Source organism: Hetaerina americana, unplaced genomic scaffold (assembly GCF_022747635.1).
Source record: "Hetaerina americana unplaced genomic scaffold, ioHetAmer1.1.p SCAF_6, whole genome shotgun sequence".
NCBI lineage: Eukaryota > Metazoa > Arthropoda > Insecta > Odonata > Calopterygidae > Hetaerina > Hetaerina americana.
Genome location: NW_027287205.1, coordinates 77197833 through 77217976, shown reverse-complemented (window position 1 = coordinate 77217976; position 20144 = coordinate 77197833). Strand labels below are relative to the sequence as shown.

General features: G+C 40.3%; 1 protein-coding gene across 2 annotated transcripts in view; it reads right to left on the bottom strand.

The window, feature by feature from the left end:
• The window catches only part of LOC139695153 (GTP cyclohydrolase 1-like), a 136682-nt gene that overhangs the window by 61216 nt on the left and 55322 nt on the right, over window positions 1–20144 (bottom strand). The window contains exons 1-2 of one of the 2 annotated variants that reach the window (XM_071593804.1): window positions 15951–16333; window positions 14997–15206 (exon numbers count right to left, since the gene is read on the bottom strand). In XM_071593804.1, coding sequence (XP_071449905.1) covers window positions 14997–15206; window positions 15951–16098 — 358 coding nt within the window. In that variant the 5' untranslated portion in view covers window positions 16099–16333. Of the gene's footprint in view, window positions 1–14996; window positions 15207–15950; window positions 16334–20144 lie in introns of those variants that run through there. The other variant, XM_071593806.1, reaches the window with a different exon arrangement.

Sequence of the window (20144 nt, the reverse complement as noted above, 5' to 3'; positions counted from 1 at the left end):
AAACATTTCTTTTTATCTAAAGTCGAGGTTTTCTTTGGTGCAAAATGATTACTCGGAAAAATTCTTCGTGGCGAGGGCAAGAGTAGATTGGAGAATTTGGAGATGTGGGCGCCAAAAGAAACTGAAACATTGTTTCTAAAGCCAAAAATTAGTGGCAGCTATGAGATAAGAGAGGAGGTTGTTTGGAGTAAATTTAAGCAGGCAGGCGAAGTGGCTGAGGAGCAAACTGCGGAGTCTGATTGGAGAGTAGGCGATTGTGACAGACGTCAGAAGGTCGGGTAAGCGAGGTAGAGGAGGGAAGAGAGAGACATATTTGACGAAATGAAGGAATGTAGGATGCATTTAGTACGGAGTTCAAGAATGATTTATTATCGAGTGATTTCGCGACATTCAACCTTGTAGTATCGGAAGAAGAAATGTAAGATTATCATAGTAGGTGAATGATCACTGATACGATTCAATATCTCATTGCTTTCAGATAAATGGTAAGGCTTTATCAATTGAAAATCTTGAGTACTCTTTTTGGCAGTAACAACATTTTGGTGGGATCCACATTCCCTTATGTGAGTGTTTACTAATTTTAGAGATTTCTTTATTATAGAGAGATTTCTTTATTTTAGAGATTTCTTTATTAGTTTATTTCCATTCCATTCTGTTTTCGGCAGTTTTAGGTCCCCAGGAATTCATAAATAAGGGCAAAGTTATTGGAAAAAATTACCTGGAGACTTTTGAAACCTTTTTCTGGAAATGTGAGGATCTTTAAGAGGAGATTTTAAAAGTACTTGGAATATTTTTTTCTAATGTTTTCATTTGGTTATTACCTGGCCTTCTCCAAATAACTTGGTCTTACTGTATTTGATGAGACTAAATTTTAATTTTTGGTTTTAATCGTAAATTTTTAATGTTGATTGTACCTTGCGTAGCATTATTTAATCCTTCAGTGAACCACAAACCTACTCCGATCTGCAAACTCCTGATGATTTAGTAAAATATAATAATAAACCATTATTCCACGTCGCTTGGAATTTGGTTCTATGAGGCGCGAGTATAGAAAAACACGCGCATCGCTTATTCACACCTCAGGCGGAGGGCAGTCCATTTCCTTGCCCGCTATCGATAACGGCCGTTGATGTCCGCCAGAGTAGGAGGGGAGGGAGATGACAATCGATTTCAATTTTTCAAAGACACGGATTCGAGGCTGCCCGAGACAGATATCGAACCAATCCCTCTCCACTTAACCCCCCGCTCCCCCCGACACCCCTACCCTCCCAACCTTGAGTACCTAAACACCCTCCCAACCGACGCTAATTCAACCTAATGATGAAATAGGGATTGCGAGGGTCCCATAGGCACCGCTGGTAACTGGATTAGGTTCCCGCCAACTTGACTATCAATATATATTTGAAGCTAGCCCACGGATAGTGCGCATTCTGATGGCGCAGCCATCTGAAGGTAAGAAATAAAAAGAACTTATTTGCATTGCATAAATTTCCTGCTGGCTCGAGCCGGATTTCTAAAAGTCATGCCACCTCTAGTGTATGCGAAGATTCATACAATTTTTCTTTTTTCTCTTCCATAATGGTGAACTGTGACCTAATTCTGACCACCACATCTGACGGTATTTTGCTTATATCGAATGTTCTCGTGTACATTGGGCGTGATGACGCGTAAGTCAGGGATGTAATTAATCTGAAATATTTCAAGGCTGATACTGGTACATTCGCATCGATAAAAAATCGGCAATTCAGTCTCTACTCCCTTGGTGGAGATAATCTCGAAATTCTGTATCGGTAACGGGGCAAGTTTTAATCATTTCTGTCTCGCTAGATGCCATTCGATTTAATTTCTGATAGTTTCCGTCAATATGACGTTCTACATTTTATCCATATATATATTCATATCTTCGTAAAGAAGTTTGGATTCATAAAAAGGATACTCTGTAATAGTAATGAGTGGATCAAGGAGCTTTGTTATTTCACATTATTTCGGCCCCACCTTGAGTATGCTGCGTTTGTATGTGTGTATCCTCACGAAGTAGACAATGTTGGAACTGGGTCGAGTGCAACGTAGCACAGCTAGGATTTTGAAAAGTTGTTATGAGTTAGTTAGCAGTGTCACGACACTATTGAAGGAATTGAAATGGATCCCACTAGTTGACTGTAGATCTAAATGCAAGTTAAGTTTACTGCGTAAATTTGAGGAAGGTTACTTATCTGTGGATGTTGAAGACATATTACTGGCCCCAGCTTACTATGCCGGATCAGTCCACGCACGTAAAATAAGGGAGATAAATAGTAGAAAAAATGGATTCAAAATATTTTACCTCGTACCATTAGATATCAGAATAGATATGACAACAATCACGTAGGATATAATTAGAATTGGTGGTGCATATGTTTTGTCAATGTTTGGCATATTCTTTCCTGCCAGTTATATTTTTATCTAGTAGAACTTTCTTTTTAAAAGTTTTAAATCATGATTTGAATATATATATATCTATATATCTATCTATATATCTATCTATATATCTATCTATATATCTATCTATATATCTATCTATATATCTATCTATATATCTATCTATATATCTATCTATATATCTATATATATATCTATATATATATCTATATATATATCTATATATATATCTATATATATATCTATATATATATCTATATATCTATATATCTATATATCTATATATCTATATCTGTTTCTGTATATATGAGTATTTATTCGCCGTTTGGCGGGATTTCGTGTTTGAATGTGTATATATATATATACATATATATATCGTATTATTGAAGATTGTTGCATTTAAGTACCCTATTTTGTGTGGTTAACATTTTTCGAGTGCATTATGAAACTAATGTTTGCGTAGAGGTGACATGGTTGGCATTGTGCATGTACTGTTGGTTAGGCACACACCCTTTCTGCGGCTTGTGGGGTATTGTCTAGATGTAGGTACATATAGTTCAGAGACTTTCGGCTATTTGTTCTTCCCAACTCGTCACCTAGTATTCCCAGCGTAGGTACCACTGCATGGAATTATGCAGAGAATTAGACACTCTTACCATGGTGATAAAATCTAGTTTCTTGCCCTCGGCACCAACTCAGGCATACAAATGTATCTACAGCACAGGCTATGTACAACGCGCACTAACATATGCGAACCTTATGCCTAATAGAAATACTGAAAATGGCACTATGGATATTAACTTCGTAAAACCTCTTCTGTACTCTTTAGTATATATGTGACATACGCATGATACGTGTAACGTGCCGAGAGGCCTACTGACTGAAGGCGTCCGTAATATTGTTCACGCATTCCTCTGCGTACAGTGATCGAAACAATTCCTCGTCGTAAGCTCCGTATTACGTGACTTTCCGACTGGCAGGAAAAGCGGTTTTTTTTGGGAAGAAACGTTAATGGGCGCCTTTAAGAGAGGCATCGTCGGCGCCACGCGGAGATGCGTGCGCCAATATCAGCGGCGAGAAGGAAGCGATCGAGCGCGGGAGGTGGTGGGGGGAGAGGGTTGGGGAAACCTCGACCTTGCAATCCCGCCGGCCATCGGAACGCCCAAGATTTCCCGACCAGGAAGGTAGTCGTCTCCCACGCCCGATGTCAAATCCCAAAGCAACAAAAGAGGTGACTCAGAGGTGAGATGAGAGGTCAGGTGACGAAAGTCATGTTTCAAGGGTAGAGTTGGAGTTCCCCGTGGGCTTCGCAAGCAAGCTGCAGGCGACGAACTGCAGGAACACCTGGAACTATGTTTTGGAGAGGTACCAGGCGTAACTTGGCGGAAATGAATGAAAATAATAGACAATATGGTATTTCTCCACTGTTCTTTGAATACATAATGTACATGAGATGCGAAGAGGACAAGCGAGACTTTAATTGACTCTTAGCAAGAATCAAAACAAATCGGTTCGACAAGGGCAAATTTTTTTAATTATTTGTTTTCAATATTTAGACCTTTATTCCCCTCTCCCTTCTATATGAATTATTTTTTGTTTATTTATCAAAACATTTTTGCTTTATTGCGCTTAGGTTATTTTTCAACCTGAAGGGTCGATTTTTAAATATACGTAATATCGCGCCGACGAGAGAGACATTGATTGGCGTGGTGCAGGCTACAGAAAAGGTTGCAACTTGAAATCGTGACCCTCTGTCATCATTAGATGTTCTGTCACAATCCACCCCGAACCATGGTGTGGTTGGAACTTTAAATATCGCGTAATTACGTCACAGATATGAAGTGGGTACTGCCGGAAGCCAAATGGGAAAATCCCCAAGACAGGTCGTTATTCATCTTCACGAAGATTCATGATAAACCAGTAAGGAGAGTGGCAGGGAAAATTACGACAGCAGGGCGAGCTCTCACTGTCATTCTTCAATAGCTTTGAGTAGCTTGAGCTTTCAGCCGAGCTGCGCCTAGTATTTCCCGATTCATTCTCAAAATCCAATGATGTCGCGATTGTCGTTGAAGGAATGAAAACGCGGACAAAATTCGGTTCAGAAAATCAAGAAGCACACATTTATCACGAACAAAAAAGTGTTACAACAACTTCTCAGCCGATTGCACTTCTTAATTATTACGAGAGCGTATCTGGTGAGGGCGTTACGTATTTGAAAGAGGCCCCCCGTTTCCTAACTTCCCATAATTCTCATATTTTCTTACGGAAAGCATTTTTTTAAATCCGAGTGAAAAATTAGGCAAATGCAGGATGAACAGCAATTAATAGTATGGGTCGCATGAAATAATAATAGCCAAATCAATGCCAGTAGGCCTGTTAAATATAACAGAAAAAGTTACGGCCTACAAGCTCAAAAACGAGCGTCTACAATAGTAGTGTTAATATAGTACGATGGAAATACGAGTAAGAATAGCTCCAATGTAGTCTTCATGATGGAGGAATGCAATTGTTTTAATTTCAGAATTTAATAAAAATTGCCACTTATACTGCTTAGACCATTTTACAGATGACATTTCAAAGAAGTTTGATCCAATAGAAAATTTGATGAAGGGCACAGAACTTAAAAACAAACATTGGCCATTCTGGTGGTTCTCCAAATAATTGTCACATCATTTAAACTGGTAAATATTTATTATTAGTAACTGGATTAATTGAAATCGACCGCAAATAAATAGAATAGATTGGGGAATCACAACATTTTCCAGCCTTTTACACATGGAAGGAAATTCTCAGAGTGAAGTCTTTCAATTGAAAAATTTGCGTGCGCAATAACACCAATATAAAAAAACTGGAAATGTCACAGGCTTGTGGAAAATGCTTCACACGCAGGCATATGATGTATAAAATCAACTGTAATAAAGAATAAGATTATATTAAAATTATTTGATATTATAATTACTATTTAATCGTCCAACTTGCTAATGTCACACATTTCCACATTTCATAGAAATGGTAAAATGAGCATCGCTTTTTTACATCCATTATGTCCTTATAAGAACGGAAACATTTTTGCTAGCTTCAAATAACTGCATTAAATGCCGGAAGAGTTGCTTTAACGGAAGCGCCCCCTAATGGGCATTGAATTTCAGGAATTTCCAAGCATTAAATCATTCTTGGGGACCGGAACTCTATTTATAAGGAAAACACCTTTCGGGTTAAACGCTGGTGCACACCCCGGTGACTGTGTCGCTACGCGCTTCACTACGATTACTTGTGACATTGGTTGCACGGTAGGTCGTCATTATATAGTATCTACTAACTTTAAGCAGCACCCCAAAATTCATAGCGAAAGATGACGTCTAAGTAACTTGTTTGCGCACTCGGCCAGGAAGCGAGGAATCCGGGTTCGAGTCCCGGTCGAGGCGAATCGTTTTTGTGCCGTAAAATTCCTGCATGTCTACTTTGATTTACGACGGAAGTAGAGAACATTAGAATATTGGCACTTGAAAATTGGTTCCACTTGAAAAATTTGTCGATTATGAAAATAGTATTAAAAACCTCCCCAATTAGTTATTTATCCAGAACTTCTCAAATAGTTCTACAAAAGCGGGGATTGTGAGGGATGCGAACTACCGGAACATTTAAACATAGAATACATACTTGTATTAAATATTAAGTGTGGAAGCTTATGGCACGAGATACGGTAACGAGCAGAATCACGCACAGAAATGATATACGACTGCTTTAACAAATATGTATGACAAACTCAATAAATGATTTAATATCAAGTGCTAAGAAGAAGGGAATCCTAAAGAATAAGAAAATAGTGGCAAGAATAAGATTAACCAGGAAAAAGGAAGAACTCAGGTTAAGGTGACAAATTAAAGACAATTGTACTAGGAGAGTTGTAAAGAAGAAAAACTTGGGTATCAAACGATGCCCAAAGATGATATATAAATAAGAATTTGCGTACTATAGAAGACAATATACTACAACTATAAACACACAGTTTTGACATTAAGAAATGATAATAACCAATATATTAAGCAAAAAGTATAAACCATAAGTAATACGTGTGGAAAACAAACAGCAAAAAATGTCAAATAAGCAGCCATGTGATCAGTGTAAAAAAATGCACGTAGAATCATTTAAACGACAGCAAACATATAGTTGATGTAGAGCAAATAACTCTTAATCAAAATGTGACAGATATCAAAGCAACACTGATAAAAATAGTATAGTTGATGTATTCGTAGACTTAAAAGAGGGGTAAGCATATGCGGGAACCCTCAATATTTATACGATTAGTATTGTACGCTATATTTGCAATTAACCGGTACATTCCTTAAATTAACCATGAAAAATTAAAAAAACTGATCAAATACATTAGCAAGCAGATTGTTAAAACCAGTGGCATCACTTGAGAATACACCAAGTAAACGAGGTCCCAAATTTCCCAGAACAAAGCCAGGGAACATGGACAAAAACACCTACAACTCTCGTAACTTGCCAATCTAACTCATTGTATTTGTACTTGTACATGGCATCGACATTGTTTGCATTTGAGTGTACCTACCTGTCCACTCATCCCTTCCCGTTTTCTTACCCGCTTACCCTAAGTCCTCGTTATGTCACAACCTTCAACATTCCAATGTTTCTCAAGCCATCTCCCGATTTCTTAGAATTCACCCTTCAACTTTCTCTCTTCTTCACATCGCTTAAAACGTTTTCCTTTTTATCCCTTTTTCAAGTTTATTTTCTTTATCATTCTCCACATTCCCTAAATATTTCACGATAATTTTGTCTCGTCTCTTTCCCCAAACGCGCAAAGGGTGGTGGCGTCACGTACCCTCTCTTTCATGACTCCCAACGTACTCCAAAAGAGATTTCCCTCCATAACACAAGTTGTGACCGCTCGCATCGCTTCGCAGTCACCAGGATTCGTCGTATCGCCAAAATTATCATTGCTGGAGGGCAAAATTCGGAGAGCTGATACGGGCTCCTCATTACCAATCGTCTCGACAGTCATCGGACTACGTGCGCATGGTATGTCCCCCTGCCACACACCTTGTTGATGCACGGTTCCCCATGAAAAATTGTTGCCCTACCAACCTCCAGAACAAAAGTCTTTACTCATCTTTCCCTTGTAAAGAGTACTCCGCTGCCTGCCTGCTGTGGCGTGTAACATTCCCTACCTATGTCTTTGGGGGCGGAGACCATGAGTTTAATGTTCATGTGATAGTAGAAGTTCCCCTTCTTGCTTTTCAATTCTATTTTGCACGCCATTAGATAGATTGTTTACCATATTTGTAGGTGTATATGTATATTAGCTGATAGTGTATGTACTTGCATGCGTGTAAGTTAAAAGGTTAATGCACGAATTTATACGCCTTCAGGGTGTAGGTTTGCGCATGAATGTTGGTTTAGCATAAGGTTTTATTCTATTTTACGGGTGGGGACCTAACGCCCCCCGTCACACGTTCTTGCGACGGCCTGCGGGGTATTATGTAGATGAAATCCAACTCCATGATCTATTACTTCGCAAACCAAATTCTAATACTCAAGCTCTCTTTACCATGTCAATTTTCGGGCAAAGGTTGCCGAAATAAATAACCCCATTAATACTCTCTTCCATCTTAATACTCGACTCAAAATTTCTGTTTCCTATGAATCTCATTTGGTGTTAGACAGGACTGACGATTTAGTAGCACATTATCAAATAAAATCGAACTGCAGTCATCTGATTCGGCCCGCTGATTGGCTGGAGGATGAGGACTCTTTCAAATTCTCACCCTCCAATAAATTGCACAAAATAATTGGACATGGAGCACGTCGAGTTATCCATATATAATACTAGCAAAATTTTAATTAGTACCGTAATTCTACCGAATGAACAGGCACCTCACTTGGGTTCCAATTCATCATTAGGTCTTGCCGAACTCTCAGACACGGCAGATTGATTTCTGCTGAAAATAAATGCTGAACGAATAATCAGTGGAATGACGAGCTCCGAAAGAAATCCACAAACTGGGGACCGATGGAGAAGAGAAACATTTTAGGGACTGAACGCCCTCCTACTTTCTTATCCCATGCTCGTAATCGTTACGCAATAACGAGCGTTGAGTCTACCGACTCTCGCCCGAAGATGCCCCCACCCGAGCGGAACTCCCTGCGCTGACTTTCAGATATCCACTTCCCACAAATCTTCCCGTCGTTGAACAGTCACCGAGACATCGCGCAATAGCTTCCTCTTACCCTTTCAAAATGGACAATTTTCTCAAAGCAATCCCAGCGTGCCCTCCGTCTGGAGTTCAATGGTACACAGTCGAAAAATGAGTTAACCTCCACGTTCCTTTTATTTGATCGACGGCATTCCAAGCGCCCAAGGTCATCGAGGGCTACGGGAATATGGATATAAAAGTTCTCCGAGTCCCTTTTTGGTTTCCTGAGATTCGAATAATATCCGATTTTTAAACGAGGAAATAGTTGAATATTTTTACGACAAATCTTAATGACGTTTTCATTGAGTTTGTGATGTGTTTGAACACCAGCATAGGAATTGCTTAAGTAACTGGTCCAAAAGCCATGATTCGGTTTGTAGCAGCAACCATCCTCGCATCACTATCCCTTGCCAATCTGCAAATAGCTTTTATAGTCCTTTACATTGGAATTGTCCATTACGTACTTCTCTTAGTTCATCCTAGGCCTCCATGTTTAATTCCTCCTCACAGCGTTTCCTTCAGCCATGACCTTAAGGAAACTACCGTACCGTAGGATAAGTCCAATCAATGTATCTCCTTAAGAGTGTCCTCTATCGGGTTCACTATCAACCCACTCTTCGAAGTAAGTTGCTTTTATTATAATGTAGAATTACTGAAAAAATAGAATATGTGGCAGGCACTTGCAGGGAGAAGAGGGGAGCGAACACATTATGGCGTGATAATTAACCGACGACTCTATTCGAAGAAGACCAATGAAGAATTGTGAGAGGAAAGTGAGGGATGATGTCAACTCAACGGAATAAGAAGGGATGGAAAGGTAGTGGAAGGATCTCTGGGGATTACGTTGGTCGTTTAAAAGACAATCTAGGCAAAAGAATACTAAAGGAAATAAAAAATAATTGATACAAATGTTTCTTCAACTAATCGCCCAGCGTAATCAGGTTCCATCCTCTACGGAAGCGGTTAGATCAACACCTAGTGAAGACTCATCGCAAACGCTCTCTTAAGCAATTACTTCATTTCACGAAACAGGGAAACAAATCATGCTAAAAATATTACATCAAATTATGTGAAGACTCAACGCAAGCACTTTTTTAAAACTATTACTTCATTTTACCGATTTAGAAAAAATTTTAGAAATTCATTTCAAATTAGTTCTCGTGCTTCTGAGCACCGTCTTTTACTTGAATGAAACCTCCTTTCACAAGATGGCGTAACTTCGAGAAGAAACATACATTTCATATAATTTCTCCCTGGAGACTTTCGCACAATTCTTTCGCGCAACTAATGCGCAAAAGAATCAGCGTTAAAAAATTGGCCCCCAAATTGGAAATAAACGGATATGGCCGGATGCACCGGGACAAACAATGCTTTCTCTCGGCAGCAGTCAGAACCCGTCACTTACCAATGTGGTCATAGAAGTTGACGGGGCCCGGGGAACAACCGAGTTTTCCGACGCTAGCAATTAAGGCAGTGAGCTAACAAGTTCGGCTTAAGTGTTGCAATACGTTGGACGCCTATGCTATCACTCCCATCTCGAAAGGGTCCCTCGCGAATGAAGCCAAGGAGGCAGTCTTGCATGAAGCATGCTTTCAATACCACACTAGATAATGTCAAGCGGAGCGTAGCGAGGGTGTGTGCCCCCGTCTAAAAGTCGAACGGATTCCGACGTTTTGTTTTTACTGTCCACCCAACTCGAGTATGATTGCAGGGTGAACGAAATTTAACCAAGCAAATAATTCTTGAAAAACGTGCGCCACAGCTGGTCATCTTACGTTAGTTTAAGTTACTTATGAGTTGGACATTTTTTTCATGCTTCCATAAGGAACATTTCTTTGAAAAATAATGATGTTAATCCCGATAGTTATTTTATAGTGTACAAAATCTTTTACGTAATTTGCTACAATATTTAATTGTTACAATCATAACATAAAAAGGTCTTTTTGATCTCCGTTTAATGTTGCGGACCAGTATTTTGATTTCAGGTAACAATTTAAACAAGAAAAGGGAATAGGTAAAACACTTGAAATTTCCACAAAAACTTGATTAATATGCATCCAGATTTCGACTACTTGAGCCAACTTTATGTGGAAATACACTACATTTGTCCCATCAATACCTTTTTCTGGCCATGGTTCAGGGGGAACGGGTTAGATAGGACCAACAAGAGTGGAAATTACAGGAGCTTTGTCAATTCCTTTTCCAATATGAAAGGTTCCCACAAGGTAAGAGCAGCGACTTTTAGATTAATAAGTCATATTTTTTCCAACATAGCAATAAATAAGATAGACTGAGTAATAGTTCATCCATTAATAATTTCCGATTTCCAAACTGAAACTCAAAATTAAAAATATATTTTTAAACAATTTCGATTCAACCTCTTGACGACAATCTTTAGGGCCCCGTATGACTTAAGAGTCGAGTGGTCCTTCCCAAGACGTTTTCTCATTAAAGTGTTCGATTCATGAGCGCAGTAATTATATTTTGTAATAGTGCCTGAAGAGCCATTTCACCATCTAATTTACTTTGGCGATAGACCTACTACTCAAAAGGTACACGACACCAGCTTTATATCATTTATGCTGCGTTCATGGAATCATATCGGAACGAAGATATCCATTAGCCAGATCGATGTTTCAAGAGCCATTATTATTAATAATTACGCCGATGGATATAAAGGGCTATTCAGCATTTTAAATGTGTTCATTTTTTATTGGAGATAATAATCTTACAATGTAACTGCTTGCAAGATGTTAAACTTTCTCTTAAGACACTACGGAAATAAAAAAAACATCTAAAAACCGAGCGGGTGCGCTTGTAACGTAAGGACAAACGTGATCTCACTAATGTTCTCGGGAGAGTAATCCCTCTCAGGCTACTCCCGCTCATAGCCGTAAGCTGAGGCTCTCTCTTTTTCCTTCTTAAGCTCAAAATTTGTCAGCGAGTCATTACTGCTGGGATTTGTGCGAATAAGACTGCGACGCACGAACTGCATTCTCTGGATTTAAGGTCCCATGCGTCTAGAAGGGCACGCGGGCAACGTTATAACCGCACAGTGAGCTTGCGTCGTCAGATTAACTTGCCAAGTTTTACGCTTCGGCACGAAGTTATTAGCCTAAAATAAACCTGGTTACACCTGATATTTCACCAGATTCTCTTGAAAATCAAGAGCCTTAAATAATTGTGAGTCAAAAGAAACTGCTCTTAATTGAGTAGTCCCCTTCCCCGTTCTCCCACATAAAAGCTCCCGCGCATCCAGTTGGTTCAACAAACCAATAACACATGCCAGCCTTTTTTTAATTCAAATTCGTGACGACAGTCGGCAACTAAAAAACAATTGTCCAAGAGAATGAATGAATGAAAGTTTAAGGCAACAATTCAATGTGTCATGCAAAGTCAGATATTTCATTTGCGAATGAGAACAAGGCCGTCTCTTGGCGGCCTCCCTTGCAAGCAACAGTGGAGTGAACGGGAGCAGGGTTAAAAGCAAACTAAAACAAAATGTGAAAATTCGGAAGAATCTTTTGGAACATTAGCTTGAAAAAGTGGATACTCACCTGGTGTCTGAGCAACTGAAGCTTGAAATCCAAAAAATACGACCCAGTTAAATTTTAGCAATCATATGTTCAATGGCTTTATTATTACGGTAAATACATTACGTGTTTTACATATTAAAAAGTTAAAATCAATTGAGAAAGTGCATGCCATTAACTGTCAACCATGGCGACACGTCTACTCAAGGTACGAAAAATTTCTTGCAAAAAAATATCCGCGTCTGACGAAGAAAGCTAGATGATCTTAACCTGCAATGCTTGAACAGCCTTAGTTGATTTTAAGTTCCATGGCCAATGCATTAACCCTTAATTTACATGACCGCCAATCAAAGCATTTAGAAAGTCCAAATGGTTAACGCCTTCATTGAGTACCGGAAAGCGGAGAGGAATATATATGTATATGTAAAAACCATAAGCAGAGTAATCAACCCGAAGGTCGGTTTGGTAGGTGTGATATATATATATATATATATATCTATATATATCTATATATATCACCTATATACACCACCTTCAAGAGAGACTTGAAGAAGGCCTCTGAGAGGGCCGAAAGCTCGAATAATTTACCGTGTGAGTGTTCTTTTAAATGTGTCTATTCTTTTCTATTTGTGTTATATTGTGTCAGCCCATTATATATATATATATATATATATATATATATATATATATATATATATATATATATATCACAAACAGGTATACGTCGGCATATATTGAAAATGCAACCGGCAGGCCGAACGTAGAACAATACACACCTACTTCGAGAAAGTTAAAAGGAAATCAGCTCAATGCAACGTAATAATTTCAATGCAACGTAATCAGTTCAAGTTGCTCACCTTCAACTATCAAGAAAACCGTAGCCGCATGCCTAAGTTGAAATAGTGTTATATAACGTGAGTAATGAAAGAGAAGAATTTTTGACCCAGTAATAGAATCAACTGCTATGATTATATTTTGCTTGTCTCCGACAGACGTTCCTGATTGAACTGAAACAATAGTCCGCGCTTAAACCGTTCAAATGAATGCGTTTAGTGCCTACTTCTGGAGATAAATTTTAACTGCAAAAATTCTCAATTAAAAGGCTCACTATCTTCACTCAAAGTATAGATTTGCGCACCAAATGATGAATCGCGAGCATTTGCAACAATTTGTGTCTGCGACATGCAACAAAAATGAACATAGCTTATGACATTCCCTGACAAATTGAGTTTCTCTGAGAAAAATTGTCGGATCCTATTTACTAGACGGAGAAAGTTAACGTAAATATAGAGCAAACATCAATTACACACACAGCGGGTTTAGTATTTGGCCTGCAACATTAACATTTTGGATCTCAGAAGAATAGTTACGGGAATCAAATTTACCGTTACTATGGATTAGAGCACGGTATCTTAACTTCCGGCAAAAATATATTCTGTATTCGTTCGAAAAAGAATGCTTCCAAAGTTGAGGTATGCCATTGCAAGGATCAGTGGTATTGATTTTAACTTTCAATTCAATGACGAGATGATTAGGGGAATACTTAGCAATCCAAAAACCACGGAATACCTGGACGAAAGGGTCTCTGCGAGCCATCTTAAGTATCATTTTCTTCGCTTTGGCTTTCTAGTTATTGAGTAGCCATTTTAAAACTTTCATTTGGCAGATTTTATTAAGTTTACCTGGACCCGGTTTCTCAAGAGTCACGGGAAATAACCACAGTGCGCAAAAAGGTAAGAAACAGGTTTAAAGCGTTTCATTCCTCCCAACCCATCGACAAATAATGTGAAAGGAAAGTACCCTTTCAACGAGACACTACATTTAACGCCCCTGAATCCCGAACCACTGTGCAGGTCAACGTCCGCACAATGTAGAGTATCCCAAGATAGAATATCAAACCTGAACCGAGAAAAAGTTGGAAAGAAAATAATTAAGAATTAATGAAGCAAAACAACATGTTCGAAATTTTAAGGCAATCCGAAGTTACTTCGCGGGCTGCACATAAAAATCATCCCTTCCGAGCTTCTCTTAAGTGACCATGAGACCAGAGTGTCACGACGCCTCCCTATGCCATTGAACGGAGGTAAGAATCAGACGTCCTCCAGACGAAAAGTCAGGTTGCAGAAATCCCCGTGTATCGCAAATATGATAGTAGGAGGTTTGCCACTGCTTCGAGATGAAGTCAACCTGTCAAGTGGAAGAAGCGCATTTGCGTGTATCAGCGCGTAAGGCATTATCACTTTTTTTAACCGACGAGTGGCCTTAACTGCTAATTCAGGACTGTTTTCAAAAGCGAAGAATACCGCAATATGTTGGCGCCACCAAAAATGTCATCCTTTTACTCCTCATAGCTGGAGGGGTTCGTATCTCAATCTCTCTTATGCTTTGTCAGCTTCTGAGAGTTCAAATATTTGACAAATCTAGCTGATCAACTTTAAACTTAAGATCTACCTTGATTTTCTAGGCCTCTACTTCTTAACACTGGCTCCACAATACTCGCACCCATGAATTTGCCTTTCGATTGAAATTAGCCCTCTGCCTTAGTTTTTCATGAGACCTTCAGTAAAAACAAGCTAATCACAGGGGCGACTGGACTTTTCCCTTGAAAAATATTCCGAGTGCCAAAATCTAAAGGAAAACATGATTGTCTCCAAGAGGGAAAGTATACCTTACCCGCACTCAATTTACCTTCGTTATCATTTTTTTTAATCACTGTTTGGCACCGGATAATAAATTTACTGCCCTAAATAGCGAGGCAAGAGTAAAATGGAAAGTGAGCAGAGAGGGAATGAAACGAAATCCACATTGCAGTATGTGTACTGACCTTCGAGGGACTGGTCGTAACCCTTTGTGAAGAACAGCATGGCCTTCGCTGCCCTCTCCGGCGTCTTGACGAGGCCCTGCCTGTCCGGGTCCTCGCCAAAAGAGGAGAGCAGGAGTCGGTAGGCCCTCGACATCTCCGGCAGGAGGGCCTCCCTCGTGGGGGGTCGGTGGTCCAGCTCAAGATCGTGGTGGAAGACGCATTTCTCGTGGCCTGGCGAGAGGTAAAAAATAAGAGAGACCCGAGGGCATTAGAAAAAAAACAGTTCTTACCTTCCTCAGAAGTGAGTGATGGGAGCAAATATTTGACAGGAGAACGGTGAAGGCAAAGACAAAGTTTGTGGAAAACAAAGAAGTGGGAGGAATGTGATACAAGATGAATTCAAGAGATGCGAGCAATATTCCTACCGGGGAAAGAGTCCTGGAATTTGAACGACCGGCGTCAAAATTTCGCAAAACGCGAGCCGCGAATTAGTTCAAAGAAATGTTCCCACTGTCAAGTCAAAACGTGACGAGCAGTAACAGCAAGAAAGACAGGACAATGAAATTCAAAATTTACAAAAGCATTAGCGTACGTCATCGCATTGAAAACGGACAGAACAGGTGGAGAATAAAATTAGTTTGTTGAATGAGTTGAAGAAAAAAATGGAAGAAAAATCGTTCCTTCAATATTTAAAAAACTAAGTTCGTTCAAACTGACTTTTCCGCACTGCTATGAACTTCAAGTAGAGCATTTACTTAAACCGGGGATAGTACAGGGGAGTGAAACTAATTTTAGTGAATCCATTCACACGCACAAAAAAAGCTGGCAACTCTTCATCCAGTTAGAACGGCGTTACGTGAAGGATTTGACATGAACTCAATTCCAGAAAACTTCCTTTCTTTCCGCCGCAAACCCTTCGAACGTGCTAGAAGGGTCACTTTTAAGTCTCCTTAAACCGTCGGCAAAAGACCTCACCGGGAGTGGTCGAGGTCCTCGGGGTGTGCGGGGTCCCCGGCACTTCCAACTCGGATTCGTCGATGCTTTCGGACCAGGAGACCGTCCTCCCTTGGGTGCGACCGATATCAATCTTGGGACGGTGGCGTTGCTCCCCGTTCATGGCCATGGCTGTCGACGGGTGTGGAATCGAGAGTTCCTCTGCAGCGATGGAGATCGGAGAGGAGAGCGGAACTTAGCAAAAGAGCGGTCGGGAGGGAAGAAGACTTAGCGCGGACGAGGGCGCGAGAGAAAGAGAGACGGCTGAGGGCAGAGAAAGGGAGGAATGACGGGAAAAAAAGAGGGGATAGTGTGCTTTGGAGAATGTGTCCACAAGGGAGCCGCCTGCCACTACTGCCCTAGCCGCCACGATACTGAATCCCTCGCGCGGCCAACGTTCAGATTCCTTATACCCTCCCTCGTTTTCCTCCATTCTCTCTCTCGGGCTCCCCCCTCACGCGACTCCCACCTCTGCCTTCCCCTCACAACCCCATCCTCCCCTCCGTTGTCCCCCCTCCCGGCCCATCCCCCGTGGATCGTCGCACGTCGCAATCGATGGGGAAAGGGTGGAGAGAGAGATAGGGAGAACGCGCGCGAGTAAAGGGAAGGGCGGTTGAGGGAGCGGTTAACAGACCCCCCCTTGCCCCTTCCCAAAACTCCTCCGCATCCCATCCCGACGACCCCGTATACCCTCTTTTCCCACCCCATGTCGGAGACGGAGTGGAGGTGAGGGTTGGCGGTGGTGGTCTCGGGAGGGTGAGATGGTGAATAGCGGGGGAGATGTGGGGGGGGGGGGTTTGCAAGGGAAGCAACAGTTCATTTTCATAGGTTTTTAAACTTTAAGGGGGAGGTAACATATTACCTCCGTACACACCACAAAAACGCCCAGACGCGCGCATGAGCCCGCGCACAAACGGGCATTAAAAGAACGCGCTCACACAGTCAAAGCACGCCCACAACATCTACGCACGCCATTATATTTTCCTTATCTAAAACTGAATAGAGTGTGTGATCTGCCTTGAAATGACAAGGGGGATCTTCGGAATAGTGTATCCGACGACTAATCGGATTTACTCCGGTTCATACCCTTGGATTTACACTCCTGTAAAATGGCCGCGGAAATTTGGAAGGAGACTCTTCCGATCCAATCTGCCGATTAACACAACCACTTGGTAATTGCAATATATTTTTAACGCGCACGGCCACGCCTCACTTGATCACTTCGATACTATTCAATCCGACTACCCTTTTTGGTGCTAAAATGATTAAATTTTGTTCAGATTTTAACCTTAGTAATACAAAATTATGTTCATAGTGTAAAGGGAATAAGATTAATTTTCCCGCGTATCTGTGTGTTTCAGAACGTTTACATTTACCAGTTATCAAAAATATTCTAGTCCTCAGGTATTTGTGAAAGTTTTTCGGGAGAATAAGGTACATTACCGTTTAAAAATGTTTTCACCTGCGATTTATAACATGCTCGCTCTTTAAGTTAGCAGTTTACCACCATCTGCATGTTTACACTATATTACCACCAATATACGAGGGCGATTCGAAAAGTAAGGTCTTCTACTTTTTTTGATGAAAAATTAAATTTATTCTTAACTTTGTGTACATGGTAGGGAAGGCTGAGCATTCAGCTCTTTTTCTACACAGTCGCCTTGACGATCAATCACTTTTTGCATCCTTGTAACCAGCTTTTTAATACCGGCGTCTTGCCATTCTCCCACCGCGTCATGAGGCCAACTGACGACTGCTTCTTGCGCTTCCTCGTCCGACTTGAATTTCTGTCCTCAAAGGTGTTTTTTGAGAGCGAGAAACAATCGGTAGTCGTTGGGGGTAACGTCCGGTCTGCAAGGAGGGTGGTCGATGATATCCCAGCCGAATTCATTGAGTAGGGTGGTGGTTTAATGTGACACAGGTGGACGTGCATTGTCATAATGCAAACGCACTCCTTTGGTGAGACACCTTGTTGTAACCGAGGACCTCCGACACAATATTCTTCACGGAGAAGTAGCCACTCTTCATTCATTAAGGCTTTCCTTTATCTCATGAAGGGTAATTCTCCGGTTATTGCGCACCATCTTGTCAATTGGAGCCACCGTTGATTCCGGCAAACTCGGCCGCCCCAAGCGCTGCTCATCATGGACATTTTCCCTGCGATCAAAAAACTCCCTCCGCCACTTCCGCACTTTTTTGACGTCCATGCACTTCTCACCGTCACCTTCCACTAAATGACGATGAATTTATATCGGAGAAGCAGTCGTCAGTTGGATCCGCGAAGCGGCGGGAGGAAGGTACGACGCCGGTATTATAAAGCTGCTTAGAAGGATATAAAAAGTGATTGACCATCAAGGCAACTATGTAGAAAAATAGCTAAATGTTCAACCTTTCCAACGATGAAGGCAAAGTTGAGAATAAGTTTGATTTTTCATGAAAAAAATAGGGGACCTTACTTTTCGAATCTTATGTGCTCTCCGAGGGCATCAGAACTTGATGCGCATCGCCAGATATTTCCAAATTATCTTTCATTTGCATACACTCAGCATACGAATTATTAAAAACGTTTGATGTTAGTAGATAATTTGTAATTGAAACATCAAAGGAATCGAAATTGCACTTGCAATTGCACTTGATTGAAACGGCACTCTTAGTCACGAGTAGACATAGCCCCACTTATGTAAGACGAGCTACATAACAAAAGCTGATTATATAATAAAATAAAAAATTAAAAAATGGCTACCAACCAGGTGACATATACAGGGTGCGGCGACATAACTTCCTTTTTTGAAAGCATTTCACTTTTAAAAAAAGGAAGTTATGTAGCCACACCCAGTTCTAGTCTCCTTGGAGGCTATTTTCAGCACCGTTCTGATAACTTTTACTTCCTGACCGTTTCTTTATTTCTCAAATATTAAATTAAAATCGGGGATTACCATAATAACGTCATGTTTCCAGAATATATCACCTAGTATCAAGAAATGTAGCCTTTACTTTCACCTATCGTACACGGTTTACCCCTTTAAGCCTTCTATGCACACTTTTGTCACCACTGAATTCATCAGTAGATAATATGGTGTATACAAATACTGATGCAATTATACTGTATCTGATTTTGGAATACAATTTACATTAAAAAACACTTCCGAATACATATTTTTACTATACTTGATGGGGCTTAAAATATATGCAACAAAAGTACTTTTACATGCATAGTATTTATAATAATTCTCGGGTACCATAATCATAAATTTAACTATTTTGTTTGTCCGCTTATTTATAAAAAGCCCATCCTAAGTGTTATGCAAGGGTTATATCGAGGATATGACTTAGATTCAAGTGCATGATTTATGTAAGAATAAGATACGCTCCACTTGACGCTCCATACTTTATGCAGATTTGCGTTCCCTTTCATTGCCAATACACATCTCTTTGAGCATTGAATTGCGTAAATAAAAGGTATGCATTGCACGATTTAACAATGGAAAGCCCACTGGAAAGAGCTAAGGCGACGAATTCGCCGTTGTTTCCTTGGAATAAAAAGAATTAGCATAACTGCGTAACTAACCGTCGTTTAAAGATTTTATCAGGCCCATTACGAAAGAAATACTCGGCGGAAAGATACCGTTTAAACGAATCAATGGAAATAAACCCAAAAACCACCAAAGGAATCGAGCAAGGTTTTTTTTCGATAGTTTAGCATTTGAGAGTTATGAGAGGTATTTGAGTTATACATTTAGCAGGTGCTTCCTCAAGACGTGTCAAATTTAAACATCAGAGTATGAGGCCCATTTACTCGTAATGCCGTTAGGTACTTTATTGCTTTACTATTCAAAACTGCCTACTTCTCCACACTATGATGCCATGAAAAGGCACGCGAAAGGTTTGAGTAATATTAGAAATCAAATCACCGGTTCAAAAGGAAAAAAATACTCATTGTATTTCTATCTGACTTGCGGTAGTTCTGCGCAGTTAACATTCAATATTTTGTTTAAGTTGACCTTCATTGAAAAACACAATTTAGACGCCAATGATGTAGCTTCAAATCGACTAACGACCAAATTATCTGTGACAGCTTACTGCGCCTCAAGTATAATTCTACGAAATGTAAAAATGAACTTCGTAAATGGATATCAACTCCAGCGCATTCTTGCTCATTACATAACGTTTTCAATC